At 40.4% G+C, this 21,357-nt stretch overlaps 2 protein-coding genes across 10 annotated transcripts in view; one reads left to right on the plus strand and one right to left on the minus strand.

The window, feature by feature from the left end:
• Window positions 1–315: 315 nt before the first annotated feature.
• Window positions 316–10,622, minus strand: MTERF1 (mitochondrial transcription termination factor 1). Its single transcript, XM_019533110.1, is given in 6 exon segments — window positions 316–816; window positions 819–873; window positions 876–989; window positions 991–1,354; window positions 8,882–8,987; window positions 10,586–10,622. Coding segments are annotated over 4 exon segments (804 nt in total). The 5' UTR covers window positions 1,270–1,354; window positions 8,882–8,987; window positions 10,586–10,622; the 3' UTR covers window positions 316–460.
• A 2,915-nt stretch (window positions 10,623–13,537) lies between these two features.
• Window positions 13,538–21,357, plus strand: part of AKAP9 (A-kinase anchoring protein 9) — a 216,142-nt gene continuing 208,322 nt past the window's right edge. For 7 of the 9 annotated variants that reach the window (XM_019533012.1, XM_019533055.1, XM_019533069.1 and 4 more), the window contains exons 1-2: window positions 13,538–13,685; window positions 21,255–21,307. In XM_019533012.1, the coding sequence (XP_019388557.1) occupies window positions 13,592–13,685; window positions 21,255–21,307 (147 nt within the window). In that variant the 5' untranslated portion in view covers window positions 13,538–13,591. Of the gene's footprint in view, window positions 13,686–14,722; window positions 14,793–21,129; window positions 21,308–21,357 lie in introns of those variants that run through there. The other 2 variants (XM_019533050.1, XM_019533041.1) reach the window with 2 other exon arrangements.

Consider the following 21,357-nt stretch of genomic DNA (forward strand, 5'->3'; position numbering starts at 1 on the left):
AAGTGGGCTGGTGGTTTTTACAATGGATTTAACCCAACCTTCTATTTTATGCGCTTGTAGAAACATGCTTCTGTGACAAAGATGACACCTGTCCCAATTTTCTTTGGTTAGCAAATATTGCCATATATTTCTTAAGAATGCAGGCTCCTGGATCTTGCTCATTAATTTAAGACAAAATGAAACAAAGCCACCAAAAAGTTCTTCTGGCCCCTCCTAGCACTCCGCTACTGATATATGAGAATTTATTTACAACTGGTTATTTAGGATAATGACCAATGATCTTGGAATCACATACCAAAAAGAACAAAATTAAGCAGGCCTATATTTTTTATTACAAATCTGGCCATTATTCACAAAACTTCTCTTGATTAATCCCTATGTACCACATAACTTTTTCCAATTAATTTTCATATCTCTTTTTATTTAAATTAAAAACGGCTATTCCATCAGTTTCAAAGTTCTAACTAATTTTTTCCAGGTCCTTGATTCGGCTTTCTAAAGTGCCAGTAGCTCGATCCAAAACAAAACCGCTTTCAATTATTTGTTTAACATGAATCTTTGCTTCTAAGAGACAATCTATTTTTCTACTGAGGTTATTTGATGAGAGACATAGTATTTGTGAAAATCAAAGGATAAACCTATTTATATCTTTTTCAATCCATCCAAGAGAGATGAGCTTCTCTTTCACATTTAAAAAGCTTCTTCTCATATATCCATTGCGTAAGGCGAAAATGTCAACTGCCTGGCCATGTAAAAGGGCAAGTAATTTCTCATTATCCAGCTTGAAAGTTGATTGCAGAAACTCAATGTTAGCTCTCGGTTGCTACTCCTTAGAAAGATTAAATTATTTTTGGAGATTATCTCCCTTACCAAGCTGGGGAACGTTCCAAAATATTTATAATTTCCAAGTCAGTCTTCAAAATACTCTGCCATAGCTGCCAACATTTCTCAAGAGACTCAGAGCAGCATATGATGGCTTGTGGATAATGGATAATGAGTGATAATGCTGGAAATTACTTCATTACTAGCCCCTTTGGTCTTCAGAAAGTGTTTCAAGCCTTTTTCATTTGTTTTTAATCTCTTCAAAATGCTGGAGTTTTGCTTTCTTATTATTTTGACATTCACTCCCCTGTCTGCCAAATTTTTCACTAAAACAAAATTCTCTTAGCCTGATTCTGCATTGCTACTCTCTTCTTTCAGACAAAAGAGCCTAGAAGATACAGGCTTGAGTACAATCTCTGCTGAGAATCCATACCAGAAACAATTCATCTTGTAAAACGGTGGAGTTACTCGTGTGCACCACCCCTGTGGCTGCCATTGGAATCAGAAGTTGCACAAATCCATTGCTAATTATCTGTGGGAAGGAAAAGTTCAATCATTATGCACAGATACTATATGCTAAATAAAGAATATGTTTTCGCATTACCAAAGCTTTGAGAACCATTTTCTTACTTAAATGTACTGCTTTTGTTTACCTAGATGATATGGCTTAAAAAAACAAATAAAGTAGCAAATTCAACAAGCTGTTCAAAATACATTCACACTTCAAACTCTGAGGGAAATATAAGTGTACAGGCTTATAAGTGTATTTGATTACATTAAAAGAATGAGATTCTAGGCTCCACCTCTTATACAAAAGGTACAGCATTCACAGGAAGGAATTGGTTAAAGTGGTTTTAAATCACCTATGAATTAATCTTGGGGCCAGAGTATATCTTGTCATAATTCAGACAAGTGTGGAGGCCTGTCTAAATAATAAACATCCTCTCTGGGCTGCCCAAAATTTCTACAGCCTGCCCCTTCCCAATGCTACCTTCCTATCCCCAACTATCCTCTGGTAAACCTACTACAGAAGGGCTCCAGAGGTACACTGGGATGAAGGGAGGGAGGGAAAGCAGTCTCCCCATGCATCTTGTTTTAAGGGAGTTCTCCTCCAGGATGGAATTGAGACATTTTGCAATCTTTTACCTACCATAAAAGGACTGGAGTAGGGAGGAGGCCACCCATGGCAAGGATCAAGAAAAAAAAGCTTGTAAAATATGGATATGTTACCATATCCAACTCAGTTCTCTTTCATAGACACCAAGATTTAGAACTGTTTCTTAAGAATCAATTTTCCACAAAGTATTGGGATGCTGGAAGCCACAAGACTGCAAAGGCTAGAGGCTGCGTGAGCATACCAATCAGTTTTACATGGATTTCTCGAACTTCTTTTCTATAATCCTTTTGTTTCTTTTCCCTCATCCTTTCCAAATCCTTTCTTCTATTCCCCAGTCCCCTGCCCAAAATTTATTTTTTACTTATAACACTTTACCCATTCCTGAGCTGCTTACTCCTGCATCTGATTCAGCATATTACAACTAAAAATAGTAGATGTTGCAAGGCCTGATTTTGATTCTGAGCGTTGTTTTGTAAATATAACTATTGTAAAAAATGTGCTTCTCCAAACACCATCAAGAAGTGTAAATTCCAGCTGATTGAAAAGGAACTGAAAAGGATTAGTAAGATTTTTGTGTCCCTGCCCCTACTCAAACACAGTTCTATATTTAGTATTTACAGTGGGTGTCAGTTTTGGACCCTTTACAGAAGGTTGGCTGCTTAAATATCCCAGCTTTTAAATTTACCAGTATGGTCAAACTAAGCCAAACAACCCAGGAAATGATGTTACTCTCTTAGTGCCAAAATTTAGGTGGGAAATCCTAAATCTCAACTTCTCCCTCTCAGCAAGTGACACAAACACTCCACTGAAGTGAAAAGAACCTTTGTTCTATTCATTGGAATTGGGGTTTCTAACACTTTTATAAGAACACTATGAAAACTAATTCTTGAGCATACTTACAAAGTAGTTTCAAAAGTGAAAAATCTTAGATGCCTCAATATATTTTTCAAACCAGCAAAAATATATTTAGACCCCTATAAGGATTAATTATTAGAAAATGTCCCGTATTTTTATAATAAGACCTTTTTTACATTTTGTAGCATGGTACCAAGCTCAGCCCCTGCTACGCTTGTTCTTTAAGGCAAATCTGGCCAGGAAGTATGGCTACCAAGGGCTCCATACCTTGTGCTTCACGCAGAAGCGTGAATGAGAAACAGAGTTCAGAGAAAGAAGACTCCAACTGCAGAGATGAAGGTAAGAGGGTGATGCTGAGACTGCCCCCCTGCAGACATGTCCCAGCCCAACAGAAAAGAAATCTCTCCTGAGAGACAGAGTAAGGGGAATCTCAGCCCATCGTGAAGGTAAGCATGTGCTGACCCTCAAATTGATTTATGGAGACAGGATGAGGAGGATGAGAAACTGTTATGAATTAATGACAAGCGTGGACTGTATTATGCAAATTTCTGGAATTAATTAGAAACTGATTGGGGAAGAAAATTGGTTAATTATAAGGGTCTATGAAATTAAGAAGGACCCGAACTGACCCAGAGTTGTGTTTATGAGTTAATCATCCCAAGGGGTACTCAAGTGGGACAGCCAGGTCAGCTGATTATTGATTTAAATTCATTTAATCCAGAACCTAATTGATTTAGGTCTAACAATTTGCCTGTTTGGAGTAAGAAGCCAAAAGGACAAACAAAAAAGGAAGCCCAGTTGAAACCTCCAAGTTAAAGTCAGTTACCTAAAAAAAAGAAAGAGAAAAAAAGGATCAGACATCTGAGTGACAGACCAGGGTATAGGGGAGGAGGCGCCCTGTAAATATATTTTGAGAACTTCCATTGGTTCAACCCTCTGACAAGACATTTGCCTCCCCATCTGTTTCAATAACATCTCAGCATACCAGGAGAAAGAAAACAGCAGAGAGGTGACAAAGGAGTGACCAATGGTTAAGCCTGTGACCACTGTCAGATATTTAAAAAGTTGCAATATATACCAGCCCCATATTCTATACCAGGTACAGGAAAAGGACATAAAGTCTCAGATGGCTCTATTTAAAACAATAAGAGAAGATAGGGAGTTAGTGATTCCCTAGAACAGTGCTGCACTCCCTCTCAGATTAGAGAGAGGTATTTAACCATATTAGTCTGAAGTCAGGCGGAAGCAGCTTAGAGACTAAGTGGTTATACAACTGGTTAGTCTCTAACTGGTTACTCTCCGCCCTGCCCTACCCTCTCCTTTGTAAATGTTATGGTTTGGGTCAGGGCTATTATGAGAAGAAAGAACAAACACTGCAAATGCTGAAGAGCAAAATTCTTTATTTTTCCAGTGAGGAACACCAGAGGCTTTTGAGGTCACTCGTTTCCACAAAGTACGGTGTGTAGAATGAAAGTAAAGGAAGGGCACACACCACTGTCACTCTACCCAAAAAATGCAGGAATGGGAACAGACAGTCATGTCCACCCAAGACAGTCACCTTATTGGGAAGTGAATGATTAAGAGAGCAGAAGCAGGTCATCAGTATTCCCGGATTCATGAGAAGAGGAGGATGAGCACAGGTGCCCTTCCACACACCACAATGGTGTAGTGGAACAGTACATTACAATGAATCATAGGAAAGTAGGGCTAGAAGGGACCTCACAAGGTCATCCAGTCCAGCCCCCATTTCAAGACAAGGTCATCCTTGACTAAACCACCTCAGTCAAGTGTCTGTCCAACCTGCACTTGAAAATGTCTAGGGATGGAGATTCCACAACTTCTTTAGGTAGCCTGTTCCAGTGCTTGACCATCCTTATAGTCAGACAATTCTTCCTAATCTCCAAGATAAATTTCCTCTGCTTCACAGAATCATAGAAAATTAGGGCTGGAAGGGACCTCCAGAGGTCATCTAGTCCAAACCCCTGCTTCAGGCAGGATCATCCCTATCCAAACCATCCTACAAAAAATATCAACCCTGACACAAAATAGACCTAACACCCTAATCTGCAACAAGCAGCGGACCCACAGCAGCCAGTGTCCTGCTTCTAAGAAATGTTATCAGTATACGCTCCAGAGGTCCCAGGAAGAGGAAGGCAAAAACCTCTATAGAGGTGAGCCTCCCACTACAGAGGAAGGCAAGACCCCTCACAATCCATACCAATCTGACGGTGAGGTAAAATTCCTTCCTGAACCCAAATCTGGCAATCGGTCTAACCCTGACCATAGGGGCAAGATGCCCTAGCCAGGACCCTCCAGCTTTGGTCCCAGCAGGAGCATTAGCATACCCTAGTCAAAGTCCCCAACCTTGGTTGTAGCCGACATCCAATGCCTCTGAGGAAGGTTTAAACACATGTAGCAGAACAGGGGATGGGGGAAACAGGAACAACCACCAAAGCCTAGAAGCACAGGAAATACCCATAGTAGAACATAGGTATATGCTTAGATTATCTACCACCTGTGGCTGTCCAAACTCTTTGTGAACACCTCCAGTAATGGAGAGTCCACAACTTCACTAGGTATCTATTCCACTGCTTCACTATTCTAACAGTGAAGTTTTTCTAGATATCTAAACTTAGTTTGCTGCAACTTCAAGCCACTGGTTTACATCCTCCTCCCTTCAGCAAGAGAGGAAAGGTGCTTTCCTTCTTCTTTATAGCAGCCCTTCAGGTATTTGAAGACTGCTATCATGTCCCCTCTTTTAAGTGCTTGTTCCATAAGCTAAACATGCCTAGCTCCTTCAGCCTCTCCTTGTATGACTTGCCTTCCAAGCCCTCAGTCATCTTTGTTGCCTGCCTCTGGACCCTCTCTAACTTCTCCATGTCCTTTTAAAAATGTGGAGCCCAGAACTGTGCACACTATTGCAATGAGGTCAAACCAGTACCAAGTAAAGGGGCACAATCACTTCCTGTGTCTTGCGTACTTCTACTGATGCATTCACCTTTTGTGCAGCTGCATCATGATACTGCAGACTCAGATTGAATCTGTGGTCTACCAAGACTCCCAAGTCCTTTTCCATAGTGCTGCCATCTGGCCAGGTGTCACTCATTTTATATGTGTTTTGGATTATTCCCCCAGAAGTGTAGTACCTTGCATTTGTCTGCATTGAACTTCATCCTGTTAGCTGTAGCCCAACTTTCCAATCTATCAAGATACATCTGAATTGCACTCACATCCTCAACATGTTTGCACTCCTTCCCAGTTTCGTGTCATCAGCTTAAGGCCATTGCACCTAGTCTGATCCCCTACAGCTACAGAGAAAAGCCCATCTAGAGCCTCTCTATAATTGCCTTTCAGGTATTTGAAGACTGTTATCAAATCCCTTCTCAGTCTTCTCTTGTACAGACTAAAGAACCCTATTTTTCAGTCTTTCCTCCTCCAGGCCCCTAATCATTTTTGTCACTATGTTAGACTTTCACCAATCTGTTCACATCTTTCTTAAAGTACAGGCCCTAAAACTAGACACAGTATCTCAGGGGATGCCTCACCAGTGCTACAGAGTAAAAGAATCACTTCCCTTGATTTCCAAGCAACTCTCCTATAGATACATTTCAGTATGCTGTTGCCTGTTTTTGCAGCAAGAGCACATTATGGGCTCATATTCAGCTGATGGGTCACTGCAACGCCCAGGTCCTTCTCTGCAGTACTGCAGCCCAGCCAGTCATTCCCTCTCTGTCTCAAGTACAGGACTTTGAACAAGTGCAATCTTGTCTGATTGACTGCAGACTATTTTTCCTGGCTTTCCAGTTCATTCTGAATGTCTGCAACTTGGTGTCATCCACAAATATGCTAAGAATCCACTCAATCTCATTACCCAAATTATTAATGAAAATGTTGAACAGCACTGGACCCAGAACAGACGACTAGGGAACTGCACTTGATACCTCCTCCCAACTACACATTGAGTCATTGAGAACTACTCATTGAACACGATGCTCCAACTAGTTATATAACCATGTTACAATTCTTCCACTTAGCCTTTATTTCCTTAGCTTGTTAATGAAAATATTGTGGGAGATCATCAAAAGCCTTGCTAAAGTCAAAGTATATCATATCCACTGCTCTCCCTGCAACCACAGGCCTGTCATTTTATCACAGGAGAAATAAGGTTGGCTAGCTGTGGTTTGCTTTTGGTGAATCCATGCCAGCTGTTCCTGATCACCTTGTTCTCCTCTAGGTGCTTCACTATGACTTTGTTGACGACCATGCTCCATGATCTTTCCAGGCACTAAGGTCAGACTGACTGCTCTGTAATTCCACAGATCCTCCTTATTCCCTTTATTAAAGCTGGGCACTATATTTGTCCTTTTCTAATCATCCCGGACCTCACCTGACCTCCACAAATTCTCCAAAAAAAAATGGCTCTGAAATTACCTCACACAGTTCCTTCAATGTCCTAGCCTGTTTCCCATCTGGACCTGCCAATGTGAAAGCATCTAGCCAATTTAAATAATCCTTTACCAGTTTAGTATGGAACCCACACTTTCCTGATCTTCCTCTTATTGCTGATATACTTGTAGAAACCCTTCTTGTTACCCTTTGCATCCCTTGCTAGCTACAACTCCAGTTGTGCTTTGGTCTTCTCGATTTCATCCCTGAACACCCAAACAATATTCTTACACTCTTCCCTAGTCCTTTGTCCAAATTTCCACTCGTGTAAACTTCTTTTTTTGTGTTTTAGTTAATTGAAGAGTTCCCTGCTAAGCCAAGATGGTCTTATGCTGTATTTGCTAGTCTTCCTGCACATCAGGATGGTTCATTCCTGTGCCTTTGGTAAGGTTTCTTTGAAGTACAGCCAGCTCTCCTGGACTCCTTTCCTCTTCAAACTGGCCTCTCAGAGAATTCTGCCCATCAGTTCCTCGAGTAACTTGAAGTCAGCTTTTCTGAAGTCCAGGGTCCTTACTCTGTTGCTCTCCTTCCTTTCCTCAGGATCTGCAACTTAATCAGCTCATAGTCACTGCTACCCAAGTTGCCATCCACTTCTATGTTCCCCACCAATTTTTCCCTGTTCGTGAGCAGCAGATCAAGAAGAGCAGAGCCCCTAATTGGTCTCTCCAATACCTGCACCAGGAAGTTGTCCCCAACACTCTCCAAAAACTTCCTGGATTGCCTGCACACTGCTATATTGCCCTCTCAGCAGACATCAAAGAGACTGAAGTCCCCCCTGCAAAGAACCAGGGCCTGTGATCTGGACACTTCCACTACCTGTTTGAAAAAAACCTCATCTACCTTATCCTCCTGGTCTGGTAGTCTATAACAGACATGCACCACATCACCCTTGTTGCTTACTCCTCCTACCCTAACCCAGAGGCTTTCAACACACTTCTACCTTCCTTTTCTCTTCTCCTTTATTATTTCACTCTCTTTCTCTTAGTCATCTATTCTCTCTTTCATATCCTTCAAAAATATCATTCCTCTTGCATGTTATCAAGGTGATTTCAGTTGCAACAGCAATAAGTAGCAGTTTTGATATCAAACTCATAGGTAAACCAGAATTGAGCCTCTGGAAAGGACTGAAAAGCCTAATTCATCCTCAATAACAGTGGTGCAGCAGTAACAACTGGGGTATATGGATACCACCTGTCAGTGCTTTTCAGTATCTGAGCTACATACACATCAATCCTTTCTATTGACTTCTGGAAAAAAATCAAAATAATCACATTGTCACATGGATTAACGATAAAAAAAAAACAGTGGGAAACAGCAGAAAATGTAAGGTCAGTGAAGCTATTTGGCTGCTTAAATATCCCAATAAGTATCCACCATATTTCAGAAATGTACCCTCACAACTACATGTCTGTCTTATTGTCAGTAAATACATTTACAACTACTATGAATGTATCCATTAGAAAAGATTGTGCACCATATTTTCTCCTGGTGTAATTGTGCACAGCTCCATTTTTGTTCTCCCTGGGTCCAGGTATATCAGTAGAGAATTTAGTCCTTAAAGTATGATTTTCCCTCTCGTTGTCTTTTATGCTCAACGCTGATCCTTTTGTTTTTGTTTAACACTTGTTCCTGTACTTTTACCTTCCTCTGTTATCTCAGGGCTTCTTGTCAATGGTCACAGCAGTATACCACCTCCAGCCAGCAAGGCAGGTGCCACTCCTATAAGTCTTATAAGTTGCTGACACTCCTAAAATATGAAATAAAGAACACCAGCCTTACATTCTGTCCTGTATCAGTGCACAATTAGGAATATTCTTTCAGCAAATATAACTCGCACCTAAATAACATGGCTGTCATCCCCCACTTCCCACCTTCACTATACTACTGTGCTGTGGTTCGCCTATGTACAGAAGTTTAAGTCAGCTACAGGACTGGTGATGTGTTGTTGGGAGTGGAAGCTAACACTTTTAGATCCAGAAAATGCAAGCTTAATTCCTGCTGATAATGACCCAGCCAAAAGACAACCAGATCTCCTTCTAGTATGTTTAATTTTATAACCAATCCCTTCCATGCAAAATTACTAAAATAAAATAAAAGGAGATATTCCAGGTGCAGCTTCTAAAGCTGGTATCATTCCTTATTCCTGGGATCAATGGAAGAAACCAACTTGATTGCCATAGCTGCTGTTTCCCCTCTAAAACAAGCTCTTCAGGATGTAGAATAGGATGCATCAACCAGCCAATTCCCACACTTAAAACTACCAGGCAGTGGTAAAGCAACATTATTCTGTTGGTACCCAGTTGTGCAGGCTTTGTAATGTCAATCAGTAATAACTGATCAAACTATATCAATAAGTGTATACCTACACAAAGCAGTTTCATAAAAAACAGCTTCAGTGTTAATCCTTTGTTACACATTTTAGGATAATCAGTTCTCTCTGATAGCACCAAATACTTGGTCTATTTTGTATCAGAAAATATACGAAGGGGCTATGAGAGCTGTTTGGGAGTGGGGAAGGAAGTTTTGTATGTGAAATAAAATTTAATTTTTTCATGAACTGTAATTTGCCAGGTTTGTTTAATAAGGGAGATGCAGTTATAATACAACTAAATTGTTTGAGCTCAGTTATTATTAATAATGATTCTTTATTATTTATAATGCAGTAGCATGCAGCTCAGAGCAGGCATTAATGTGCTGTACAAACTAACAAAGACCCATTTTCTATCCTGAAGAGCTTGGGACGTATATCCCTGATCCTGATACTGCAGTCATACCCTTGCTTAACATGACACTAGTTGATATCAAAGGGATTATTCAGATGTCTAAAACTAAGTATATGCCTCACAGTTTGTGCTATTGAGACTTAAATGCAAAAGCATGATACTAGAGTTCAAAGACATGTTTTTACTTGGAAAATAAGGTTTAAACAGCTACTACCAAGTGGTCTTTTTATTGCTAATATATATATTTTTTTAATATTTTCTTCTTTCATTATTATCTGCTTGTCAGGAATGACGGATACAACCAAGGGAAAGGAAACGGCATTTCTCCAAAGCAGCCAGGGATTTTTCATTTCAAAGCTTTTTGCTATTTAAAACAATGCCTGCCTGCAACCTTTCCGCCCATCCTTCGGGGTGAGCTAGAATGTGTCGTTCAGGTTGCCTGGACACATGCAGGGTGGGGGAAAGTAGTCAAGAAAAAAAAAAATCAGGCTGATGAATGAAGTGAATATCCAACAGGTCTAGTAAGTCCATTCAGCCTAAATATATTGCTCTAAGCCCTCTAGTTTCATGCTGCCCCACTTAGCAGCAATGTATGCCAAGAGTTGCTCTCTGATCAGCTCACCTTCATTGTGCGCTGTGGGCAGGACTGGGGACATGAAACTCCCATTAAACCATTCCCCGAGTCTGGCAAGGGCCACGGGGCAACGACTGTCCCTGTCCTGCCGCGGCTTCCCTCGCGCGCCAGCACACAAGCGCTTCCTGTTTCACGCGCCCGGCCGCGCCTTCCTGCGGCCACGTGGAAAGCACGAACGCCCCAGGCTCGGTGCGCTGCCGGGTCGTATTTTGTACGGATCTCCGGGGACTAACCAGGCCCCCACGTTACGTCCAGTCTGGGCAGGGTGCTCCTCCTCGGCGCAGGGTAAAGGTGAAAACCAGAGAGGAAGGAGGAGTCAATTCTCATACCGGTTTCGAGAGGCTTGCATGTCATTTCAGTGCTGCCACCTAGCAGAGCTTCGTTCCCATTCAGATGTGTTGTGTTTTTTAAACTAAACCTCTGCACCAGGAGATGGCAGTGTAAGACAGACTTAAGTCATATTTTGGGCGCTGCAGTGTGAAGCATGCAAGTGAATAGCACGCGTTCCCAACCTACTGTACTACTAAAGACTTTTCAAGGGGTAATACCTTTAAAGAGAAACTAAATTTAACCTGAATTGTTGGTGCACACCTATCTTTTGACACCAAAAAAAAAAAAAAGCATGCACCGCAGCCCTGTACAAGGGAAGCTTAGTAGAATTTCTCTTCTATTAGCAGCAGATTTACTTAACGATCAAGATTTGTAACTTGCAGAAGAGCTGTGTTGTTTTCTGACTGGTGACTGTTTTCAGGAGAAATTAATAAAGCAGGAGGCAGTATTGGTAGCTCGTGGTGGTTCTGTTACAAACACAGGATTTGTGTTGCAGTATTGTGTTATAATTAAGTGGCAAAAAAGTATCACTGACATAGGATACCACATTGATGCAGTTATGCATGACTACAGATCCGTCTCTTCACAAGTGTTTTACCTATCTTCCTTTAAAAGAAAATCTTGACTATCTGCATATCACTTTATCAGATGTAAACTGGGTAATTTAATTACATGGTTTTTTTCTTTTCTTTTTTTTTTCCTGTTGCAGAAAGTAGACTTTACCTGCTGCTTACCCACAAAATATGTTCAAACTTGGTCCCAGGATCAGATTTCTGTCTTGGAAAACAAAGACCTGACTCTAGTCCTTGGTTACTGAATTGGAAGTCTTTATTTCACAGATAAAGATTACTAGTATTAGCAACAACAAATAAAAATTCCCTAGCCACCATCCCAGAGTTTCAAAATCAAACCTGATTTGGTTAACAGCGATTCACAGCTCTGTTGTAAGCAAAGGCTCTATCCATCTACATAAGTTTGACATTGGTCCAGAATGCTTTTGTAGAGAATATGGGATGGAGAAGTAAGCCACTAGCATTCTGTCCAGTGATGACAGGTCTCTAAATATTTTGTCAATAAGGTCTTGTGTAGCATGAAACAGGGAGCAGAGATACTGGTATTGCCATCCATATAGCTCCATCAGATTACCTATCTCTATGATGCCATGAAGTAAATTAGTAAAAAAACCAATGTGTCTAGTGTCATCATCATCATATTCATAATGCGGCCCAAGTATTTTCTTAAATCTGAGATTCAGAAAAGGCAAGGATTTTTTTTCTTGATTGATTTTAATTTTATTGTAAAGAAAGCTTTACCTACCTTTACTGGACTAAAAGGATTAACAATGCATTAGGGTAAGTCTTATCCCCAGTGCTCAGTCTGACAACAGAACTCGGGGTGGAGTAAGTTCAGTGGTGGCTATTGTTCAGTGGTGAACAATAGCTGATGCATATGCACAATAATGGGTCCATTCCCTTAACTAACCTACCTCTTTTCCTACCCATCCCTATATAGCTGTCTTGCACTGGCTTTGGGGAGCCTCTGCAATGATTCATAGGGTGTAGGAATGTGCACCTTCTTTGCAAATTCTGCATACACATACACACATTGCCTGATGCTGATCCATTCAGGTTTTGCTTCACTTGAGACCCACTGTACCTGAGGAGGTGGGGAAAAATTAGCCACTAAGTACCCAGGCCAAGCCTCAGGTTCTTAACTGGATTTACAAGTTCTTCTAGGACCAATAGAGCATGGCACGTCAAGCCTTATCCTTTAAATAAAGGTAATAATACAAAAATGCATGGATTTCAGTGTGATGTAATACTTTAGGACTAATTCTCATTATGAAAATAATTAACTTCTACAAGATATTTTGGGACATCTTAAGACTTGAATAACACAGGCTTATTATACCTGCAAAATTCATTAGAAGAATCTCCATTCCAGGCACACATTGTTTTCCAGATTTCTCAGTTGTAGCATCCTTTCTGAGCCATGGAGTTCCTCTTTACACATTCAAATGTAGACATTCTAATCTATTGTGGAATATAATCTGCAGATATCTGAAGGGAGGCAGTGGGAACTGGTCGGTACCTACTATGGTAAACTAATTTAATTCCCCAAACCTAATGGAAAACACATGGACATTGCCTTAAAGGTTATAAGATCTCTCATATTATTCATTTAAGTTTCATATTCTATTTAAAATTAATAATTACATACATACAAAAGATAGGAAGAGGAAAATTTGATTTTTTTTTCAAAAATTAAGTACGCACAACAAGAATAAATGAATAGTATTCTAAAAACTTAAAGGAAACTGGGACAATTATGCATAACTCAGAGTAAAATATAAGTTTCCTGTAATATCTCTGAATGCGTCAAATGATTTCCTATAGAAATTGATCTTCTGTGCTTAGCTGAATTAGCAAATGTCAATCAGGTGCTCTAGAGTTAATTAATTAATTACCTGTATTCCTTTCAGGCTTGCTTATATTACCTTGCCTAATATATTATGCCTCCAGAATAAATTATTCATTTCACTAAACTTATTCAGCTGTAGACCTTACACCTCTTTTCAACTACAGTATTTCTAGTAAAGCAACAACCAGCTCATACCAACAATATTTGCCACTATTATTGAAGGATAAGGTATAATAATGAAATATGTCCAAAAAAAGATATGTGGAGCTTACAATCTGTCAAACTATAAGCTGCACAACTCCAGGATTCAGAATACAAAGACACTCCTCTTCAGGGGGTATGTATTATTGCAGTTTTACAAGAGGTCTGTGCTTCACTAATTGTATGATTTAATGATTCTTTTAACTTCTTTTAAGCTAAAGATAAACATGGTGGGTGTTCAGAAAATGTGAAAAACATTTATTTTAAGTTCACACATGCACCTTTTAAGGTTTGTGAATGAGTATACTTGTATACATGTACTGAATGAATGCATGCATAGAATGTGTGTGTGGAGGGGGCACATGTTCAGAGGCAGACTGCAACAGTCTATTAAAACGTTCAATAAAACCTATCTTGACTTACAAAACACTGTGACTATTTAATAACAATAATGAATAAAAAGAGTCATATGCAGGAAAGAGTAGTATTGTCCTTTTGTTGGATATAGCCTGTAAGAATGGTGTTAATTTACAACTAATGTAGAAGCATCAACACACTTTAGTAACTTTCCAAAAATTAGAATGTTATGTTTCCTTCCTTCCTGCCCAAATTGTTTTCATAGGCTTAGATCATTAATTGACTAAACAAAACATGTAAACGGATAAAAATTAAAATGTGGTTAGGAGACCTTGATCAACCACTATATTAATCACAAGCCACACTGTATTCTTTTAAGCAAACCTTGTCAACTTATTCAAGGGGGGTAGAATGTTCAGTTTTCTCTCTTCAAACTATCTCATGTCCTAGCCACTCAGCTTCCCTAGTAGACTTTAACAATCAAGCCTCTAGTTTTAATCCTGTCAGAAATTGTACTTCAATAAAAATTTGGAGGAAACGAGTATGTGCAGAAGAAATGTTTATTGTATTTAAATAAAATATTCTATGGTCAATAAGCCAAATTCTGCCCAAGATTTCAAAGGGCTTACACCTGTGTACACCAGGACTGAATTTGGCCTTATTAATCTATTTAGCAGTTATCTTATTAGGCTTCTGAAATAACAAACTTTACACATAAGACTTAAAATGCTTCTCTACTGCAACCATGGTGACAGTAGCCCACAGCATTCTGGGATCAGTGCATACATCAGTGCAAAGTAATGCTCTGCTGAGCTGCAGAGCAGATAGTAAGGGACTGAAAGGGGTGCGGAAACAGAACTGGTGTAGCAGACTGGCAAGGAAGGAGGTAAGGTATTTGTCAAGTTAACCTCTCATTTTGTGTTTATGCTCATGTCAAAATGGAGGTCATTTTTATAGTTACTGCAACAATCCAATGTCTATCCTACTCGCTGAATTTCACAGTAAAACCTCCACTAGTTTTTCAACAAGAGCAGGCCTTGATCAAATAGTATTTTAGGGATAGTCTGTTTGCAAATATCTTATTTTTATATGATACAATTCACAATTTTGTTCAGTGTATTCTTTTCAGTGTAGGCTTTGTACAGCACATCTCAGTGTAACAATAGAAGGGTGGGACTGCATGCATCAGAGGCAGGGAGTTAGCATGCTGCTAACTCTGACTGATGCATTCATTTATGTGTACACTTACATTTTTCAGAGCAAACCTAAAATAGGAGAGTTGTCATATTGGATGGCAGGAAAATGTTCTGATTTGCAGGGGCGGGGGGGAATAGTCTCAGTAGGTTCTGAAATGCTCATGTAGTTCATTTAGGATCTTTCTCCTTCAATATTTTATTTACTATACAACCCATGTACAGTTGGATTCACAAACTATAGCCTGGTATTAAGCTATCTGTCTCTCATAAGTCATCACAGTATTTGGCAGACAAGGTTCTTTGCATAAATCTGATATCTTATTAGACCAACGTAAATGGTTGGAAAACAATTATTAAGCAAGCTTTCGGGTTCAAAAACCCTTTGTCAGGCTAAGGAAGTTTCAGCAGTTGATGTGTGCTCTTCCTGGATGGAATAAAAAGTAAAGAAACCAGAGGCTGGTCTGGTATGCATAAAGACAGTCAGTGAAAATGTAGATTGAGGAGTCAATGGGTAAGACATGGGCGGGGAGAGAGAGAAAGGGATGAATAGTGGAGAGTTACCTAGGGAATCAGATGTCAGGTAGGTTATAATGCATCATAAATCCAATGTCTATATTTAGTCCATGATTTTTAGTATCCAGGAGGTTGATGAAGTGGAGTTCATAGGCTTGTCTCTGGGAAGCGGTTTGTAAGTTTCCTGTGAGGATCAGGACTGAGAGGTTGGAGAGAGTGGTTTTCTTGTGAGAAATGTGCCCCCACAGGTCACTGGGTATTCCTGTCTTTGATAGATTTCCAGTGTCCATTCATTCTGGTGCACAGTTGTTGTTTGGTCTCTCCTATGTATTTTCCATCAGGGCATTTGGTGCATTGGATGAGGTGTATTACATTTCTGAACCCGAAAGTTTGCTTAATAATTGTTTTCCAACTATTTAAGTTGGTCTAATAAAAGATATCGGATTTACACAAAGAACCTTGTCTGCCTATGTCCTTAAACCAACATGGCTACAACCTACAACCCTGTACCACAGTATTTGGGTATTTAGCTTCAGGCATAAGTGACAAATGTATGTTTACTTCAGGGGTTAACAACCGATGGCCCCTGTGATTCATTCACGCAACTGAGCAAGAATATACTCCACAACTAATTTTTCACCTGAAGTCCTTTCAGACTCTGACTACAGCAGGCTGTAGCAGAGGTGAGATCATCCTATTTTCCTTTGGTTTCTAGCTGGCAAGTAAAACTTCATTTCCACTCTGGCATTCCATTTTTTTTAAGGTGTACCAGGAAAAGCTTCACAAACCAGCAACTAGAAGGCAGGCTGGAGGCAATGAGGAGGGAGAGATCAATTGTTAAGCAAAGTTGTGAATGTCCTGATGTCCATAAGGAAAGAAATTAATGCTGTTGCTTGGCACAGAACCTCTTAAAGGATGGTCAGCTTTGATAGTCAAAGTTAGTTTAATGAAGTTTATAAGAACTGTTGCTTTGTTTTTAAAAGTAAATAAATGATTGAAGTGCTGATTTACATTTACTTATGTTGGTTTGGGAATCTTGGATCTATATTTTAAAATTTGTTTTTATGCTAAAAGTTTAAAGCAATGTACTCATATTTGTCTATGGCATGTGCTCAAGAAAGACTAGTAAATAACCAGGATTATTAAATATTGATGAACTGAGCGTTGACCCTTAATCAAGCAGTGTCTTAAATTAGCCAGTACTGATCATCTTTCATCTGGGAATAAATATCTTTCTACAGATCAGACTTTAAGTGGCTAAATGGCAATTGAGTTGTAAACCTACAGGCCAGCTGACCTAGTATGACGTTATATAAATTTCCATGCTATAATTAAAGCAAGAGATGCATTGTTCTATTCCTATAAAAATTGCAAAGGTATCCTTCCCATCCCCATACACATGCTGTATTAGTATTAACTTGCAAGATTTAGGAGGGGAAATTGAATGATTAAGTATTATTTCTTTAAAAGGGGAGCAACACACCTCTTATTATCCTAACCATGCACTTGGTTCAGATTGTAGACTTGGGTATCACAGTACCCTTCCTAGGGTGTCTAGAAGAGAAGCAGGCACTGCAGTTAAATAGCAGATGGAACAGGACAGTAAATAGCAGTGTAAAACAGGACACAATGGAAACTATAAGGTACCTAACAAAAAAGAGGTATGTTAAGAACCTGATGAGTAGATGAACAGCATTGTTCAGGAGGGTCATTATCACCTGTGAAGTGAGATTATAATCCATTATTACCCATTTGATATTCACTAAAGTCACTGCCTATGTTAAGCCCCTGGTTCTTGGTGTCTAATTGTTCTCAGGCATGTCTTTTAAAAGTATTTTGTACCTTTCCATTAAGTACTGTACAAGAACTGTGAGATCAGACAGAGAATGATTATTCTTTAAAAATCTCTAGTGTCCTCTGTTCTCTATCTTTCTTTGGTGATCATTTGTTTGGTACATGGCACTTTGGTCTGGTTTCATCCATGTAGTTTCTGTGAGGGCATTTGGTGCACTGGATGAGGGAGGACCCTTGGATTTTGCTGGTTTTACTATGGGGAATATTGATTCTTTCTCAGTAGAAATGAGTTCAGAGGTCTTGGATGTAGTGTTGTGGCAGGGCTGGGTCCCATTAGGTGCCTGTTAATCAATAGGGAGTTTGCTTCTGATGAACTCAGAACCAATGTTCTCTGCTGCAGTGTGCTTACTGGGTAATGGCAGTTTTCATTTGGGCAAGATCAGTGTCGCATGTATTTTCCTCAGAGCGGATGTGTGTATCTGAAGGCCTGACTAGATTACAGCTTTTTGGTGTGTTTGGGATGACTGGTTTTGTGGATGTAAATGTGGCAGTCCATGGGTTTTCTGTATACAGTGGATTGTAGGTTGCCATTCTGGGTGTAGAACACTAATATCAGCTTTCTAGATTTTGTGAAAGAGAGAATTTGACTGAAGAGTGGAAGTCCAATAAGTGAGTCCAGCTGTTCTGTCTAGATGATTAAAATGTCATGTATGTAACAAGAATGTAGTGCAGACTTTGTGGTGCAATTTTCTAAATTCCTCTTCCAGGTGGAATTTAATCAAATTGACATACTGTGCATACAATAGGTTGGGTTCATGTGCAACTCCATTGATACATGGCTGTAAAATTCCAACTGGGGAAAATGAGACCTATCATTTCTTAACAATCATTCATGGTATCATTTAATTATAGGACTTGGGGGTCCATAATTATCTTAATGCAATATTTAGTGATTGAGAAATTACTGTTACAGTGTAATGCATGTGTTTATGTATTAACAAAACCTGGCTGCTATTTCAATGGCCTTAAACTGTCTACCAAGGAGCAACATAATTTACATGGATGATATGACTTGCTCCTTCTTGGGGTTAGATCCAAAGCCCATTGAAGAAAGCCATTCAATTTTCTGCAGCTTTGAGTTGAAGGGTTTTTGTTTTTACTAATCCTAGAACATAATTTTAGGGACTGATCTAAAACTATGCTTTTATTTTTATGGGAAAAACTTCAACTTTTACTTACAAGAAAACATATTGAGATAATTTATTTGTTACCTTCCTTAACTAACTTTTTTCCAGCACAGCCAGTGAATAGATGCTAGAATTTGAGCTGCTAGCTAACTGTTACCTTCAGACAACACTTTATTTTCTTTACAGGCTAACTTGAAACATGATTCAATTTATGAACTTGTGTACCTGTGTAAAGGTAGCTGACTTGTGTATCTACATAAACCCAGAAACATACTATGCCTGTTTGGGATTAAAAACTGATTTCAAAGATTTATATAAAATTATTCATTCTTTTAAAATCATGAGATGACCATAAAAGTTTCTATTGACATGCACAGATTTGGTTTAGCTTGAATGTAAAACTTGGTTGAAAGACTTCTGGTAAGAGGCCTAGGAGTTTTCTTCCCAGTCCTGTTCCATAACACCTTGCAAAGTGTATTTCACTTAGCATTTGAGTACTGCTGGCTCTAGGCTTGACTTGAAAATTAAACAAATGTGCAAGCCCTCTTTCCACCCCCCATCCCAGTCCTGCAAATAAAATTCCAAGTAATTCAGAACTTCAGAAAAGGCTGAGTTCTGAAAATAAAATGTAGATAATATAAGATTTTCCTTTCACTTATGTGGTCCATTCATGTAGCTTCCACTAGCAAGGTCTAATGGCTCAAACATGAAGGTTGACAACCCATGACTTTTTTTTTTTTTTAATCTTATTTTTCTACTGGTATAATATTCTTGTCTGCATGGAGCAGACTAAAGTATTCCATTCTCTCTCCTTCTCCAGGGGAAGAAATTAGTGAAGCAGAAATAAGGCCCATAAATATCTTCGCTATTATGTCATCTAATCCATTTACAGCAGATCTGGCTGAAAGATCTGGTTTCCAGTCTTCTTCTTTGAGTGCCAGCATTGTTGGAAATGTTTCAGTGCTAGAGTGAAGGTGGATATTAAAGCAACCAGACAAATAGGACCCAACCTCTTTTTCCTCCCCCCCCCCCAACTACTATGTAGACAGGATGCCCTAGACTTCAGAGGAAACTGAACTGGGTCACAAACAATATTTATGTTTCATAGTAATTATCTATAGTATACTGAGATTTTAAATGAATGCTACTTTTTAGTAGAAAACACTGTGAACTGAAATATTATAATAAAAAAATAACACTTCTTGGGTGGAAGATGTAAGCAGGAAAAAAAACACCCCACCAAATAACCCAGCATAACTGAAATGGAATACATCAGTAGAAGTTATATTCTTAATCAACACATGGGTTGCATGCACCCAGCTATTTTAAAATAGTTACGTTAGTCAGCAGAAACTATTTCACTGATATGCATGTCAGCACCCCTATTCTTCAACAGAACAAAGGAAGGATGCAGAATCTAATCAGGTGCTACTGTGTGCAGCAATGGCTTTTTTTTTCTGAAGTGGTAACTGCCAGTTAAGACAGCATAGACAGCAGTTGACTGAATCAAAGTAATTTTATTTGATTACCATGGGATGCTTTATTTGAGATCTGCTGTTGCTAAAAACACCCCAGAATATAATTTGGGACATGGCCTGGCCATATAATTAATGTACACGTAACCTGTAGATATCCTGTTCCATGGGCATCACTTACAATTCTGGCTTCTATGGCCAACAATATGTTTCCTGTTTCTTTTTGCCACTGGGGAGGAGGGAAGTGCATGTTAGGAGTGAGGTACCTCTAGTGTGTAGCATTTATTCAGTATTTGCAGCTTGAATGCTAAAAATGATAATTGGTTGGCTTTTCCATCAAGCCTGCTCCTTAACGGAGAGGGATACATTGTTCTCCATGCCTTTGAAAGCAACTAAAATCAAAAGCAAATGGGTCCGACTGCCAAGTTCAGTCAGTAAACATTCATTTGCTCTTTTTTAATCCTCAAATTTATAAAACAAACGCAACTCAAATATCAACTACAAATCGGTACTGAATGCACAGTGCGGGCACAGGGATGCCGCCGGAGAGGCCAGGAACAAAGAAAAGAGCCGCGCGGAGGCAGGTAGGAGGCAGGGCTTCCTCGAGCCTGGGGACGGGGACGTGATGAGCTGCGAGCAGCCTTCGAGCACGTAAGCGGGGAGCTTTGTTCTCCGCGGCTCGTGAGAGGAAGGGGCAGAGGAGATCAGCTCACTTGGCAGCAGGGACGCAGGCTGGATGTAAATGTTTCCGGGGGGGCGTCCTTCAGTAGGGACGGAGCGGGCCCGAGGCTCTGCCCAGGTCCAGCGCAGGCGGGGGGTGCCAGCCGTGCTGGGACAGGAGCAGGTGCGAGGGGGGGAGACCCGGCCCGGCCCGGCCGTCTTCAGCCCCACCTCGGAGCATGAGGGCAGCCGCGCGCCCCTTCCCTCGGGCACAAAAAAGGCCCGGGGGGGCGAGGTTACACGCCCGCTCTCCTCCCGCCGAGGCGGGGCCGGGGCGCACCTGGCAGGGCTGGCCGGGGCGGGGTGGGGCGGGGCAGCGCAGACGTCACTTTCCGCGGCCGCGGGTTACGTGGAGAGGAAGATGGCGGCGCCGGCGGAGGCGCAACGGTAGAAGCAGAGGAGAAGCGCGTGTGAGCGTGGCCGGTGCTGACCCCTCCCAGGTAACGCTGTGCTCTCCCCGCAGAGGCGATGGCGGACGAGGAGCGGCTGAAGAAGTTGGAGGCCGGGAAAGCCAAGGTAAGCGGCGGCGACGGGGGGAGGGGTCGGGGAGTTCCTCCGGCAGCACG

This window comes from Crocodylus porosus, unplaced genomic scaffold, assembly GCF_001723895.1.
Source record: "Crocodylus porosus isolate Cpor-Errol unplaced genomic scaffold, CroPor_comp1, whole genome shotgun sequence".
Classification (NCBI taxonomy): Eukaryota; Metazoa; Chordata; order Crocodylia; family Crocodylidae; genus Crocodylus; species Crocodylus porosus.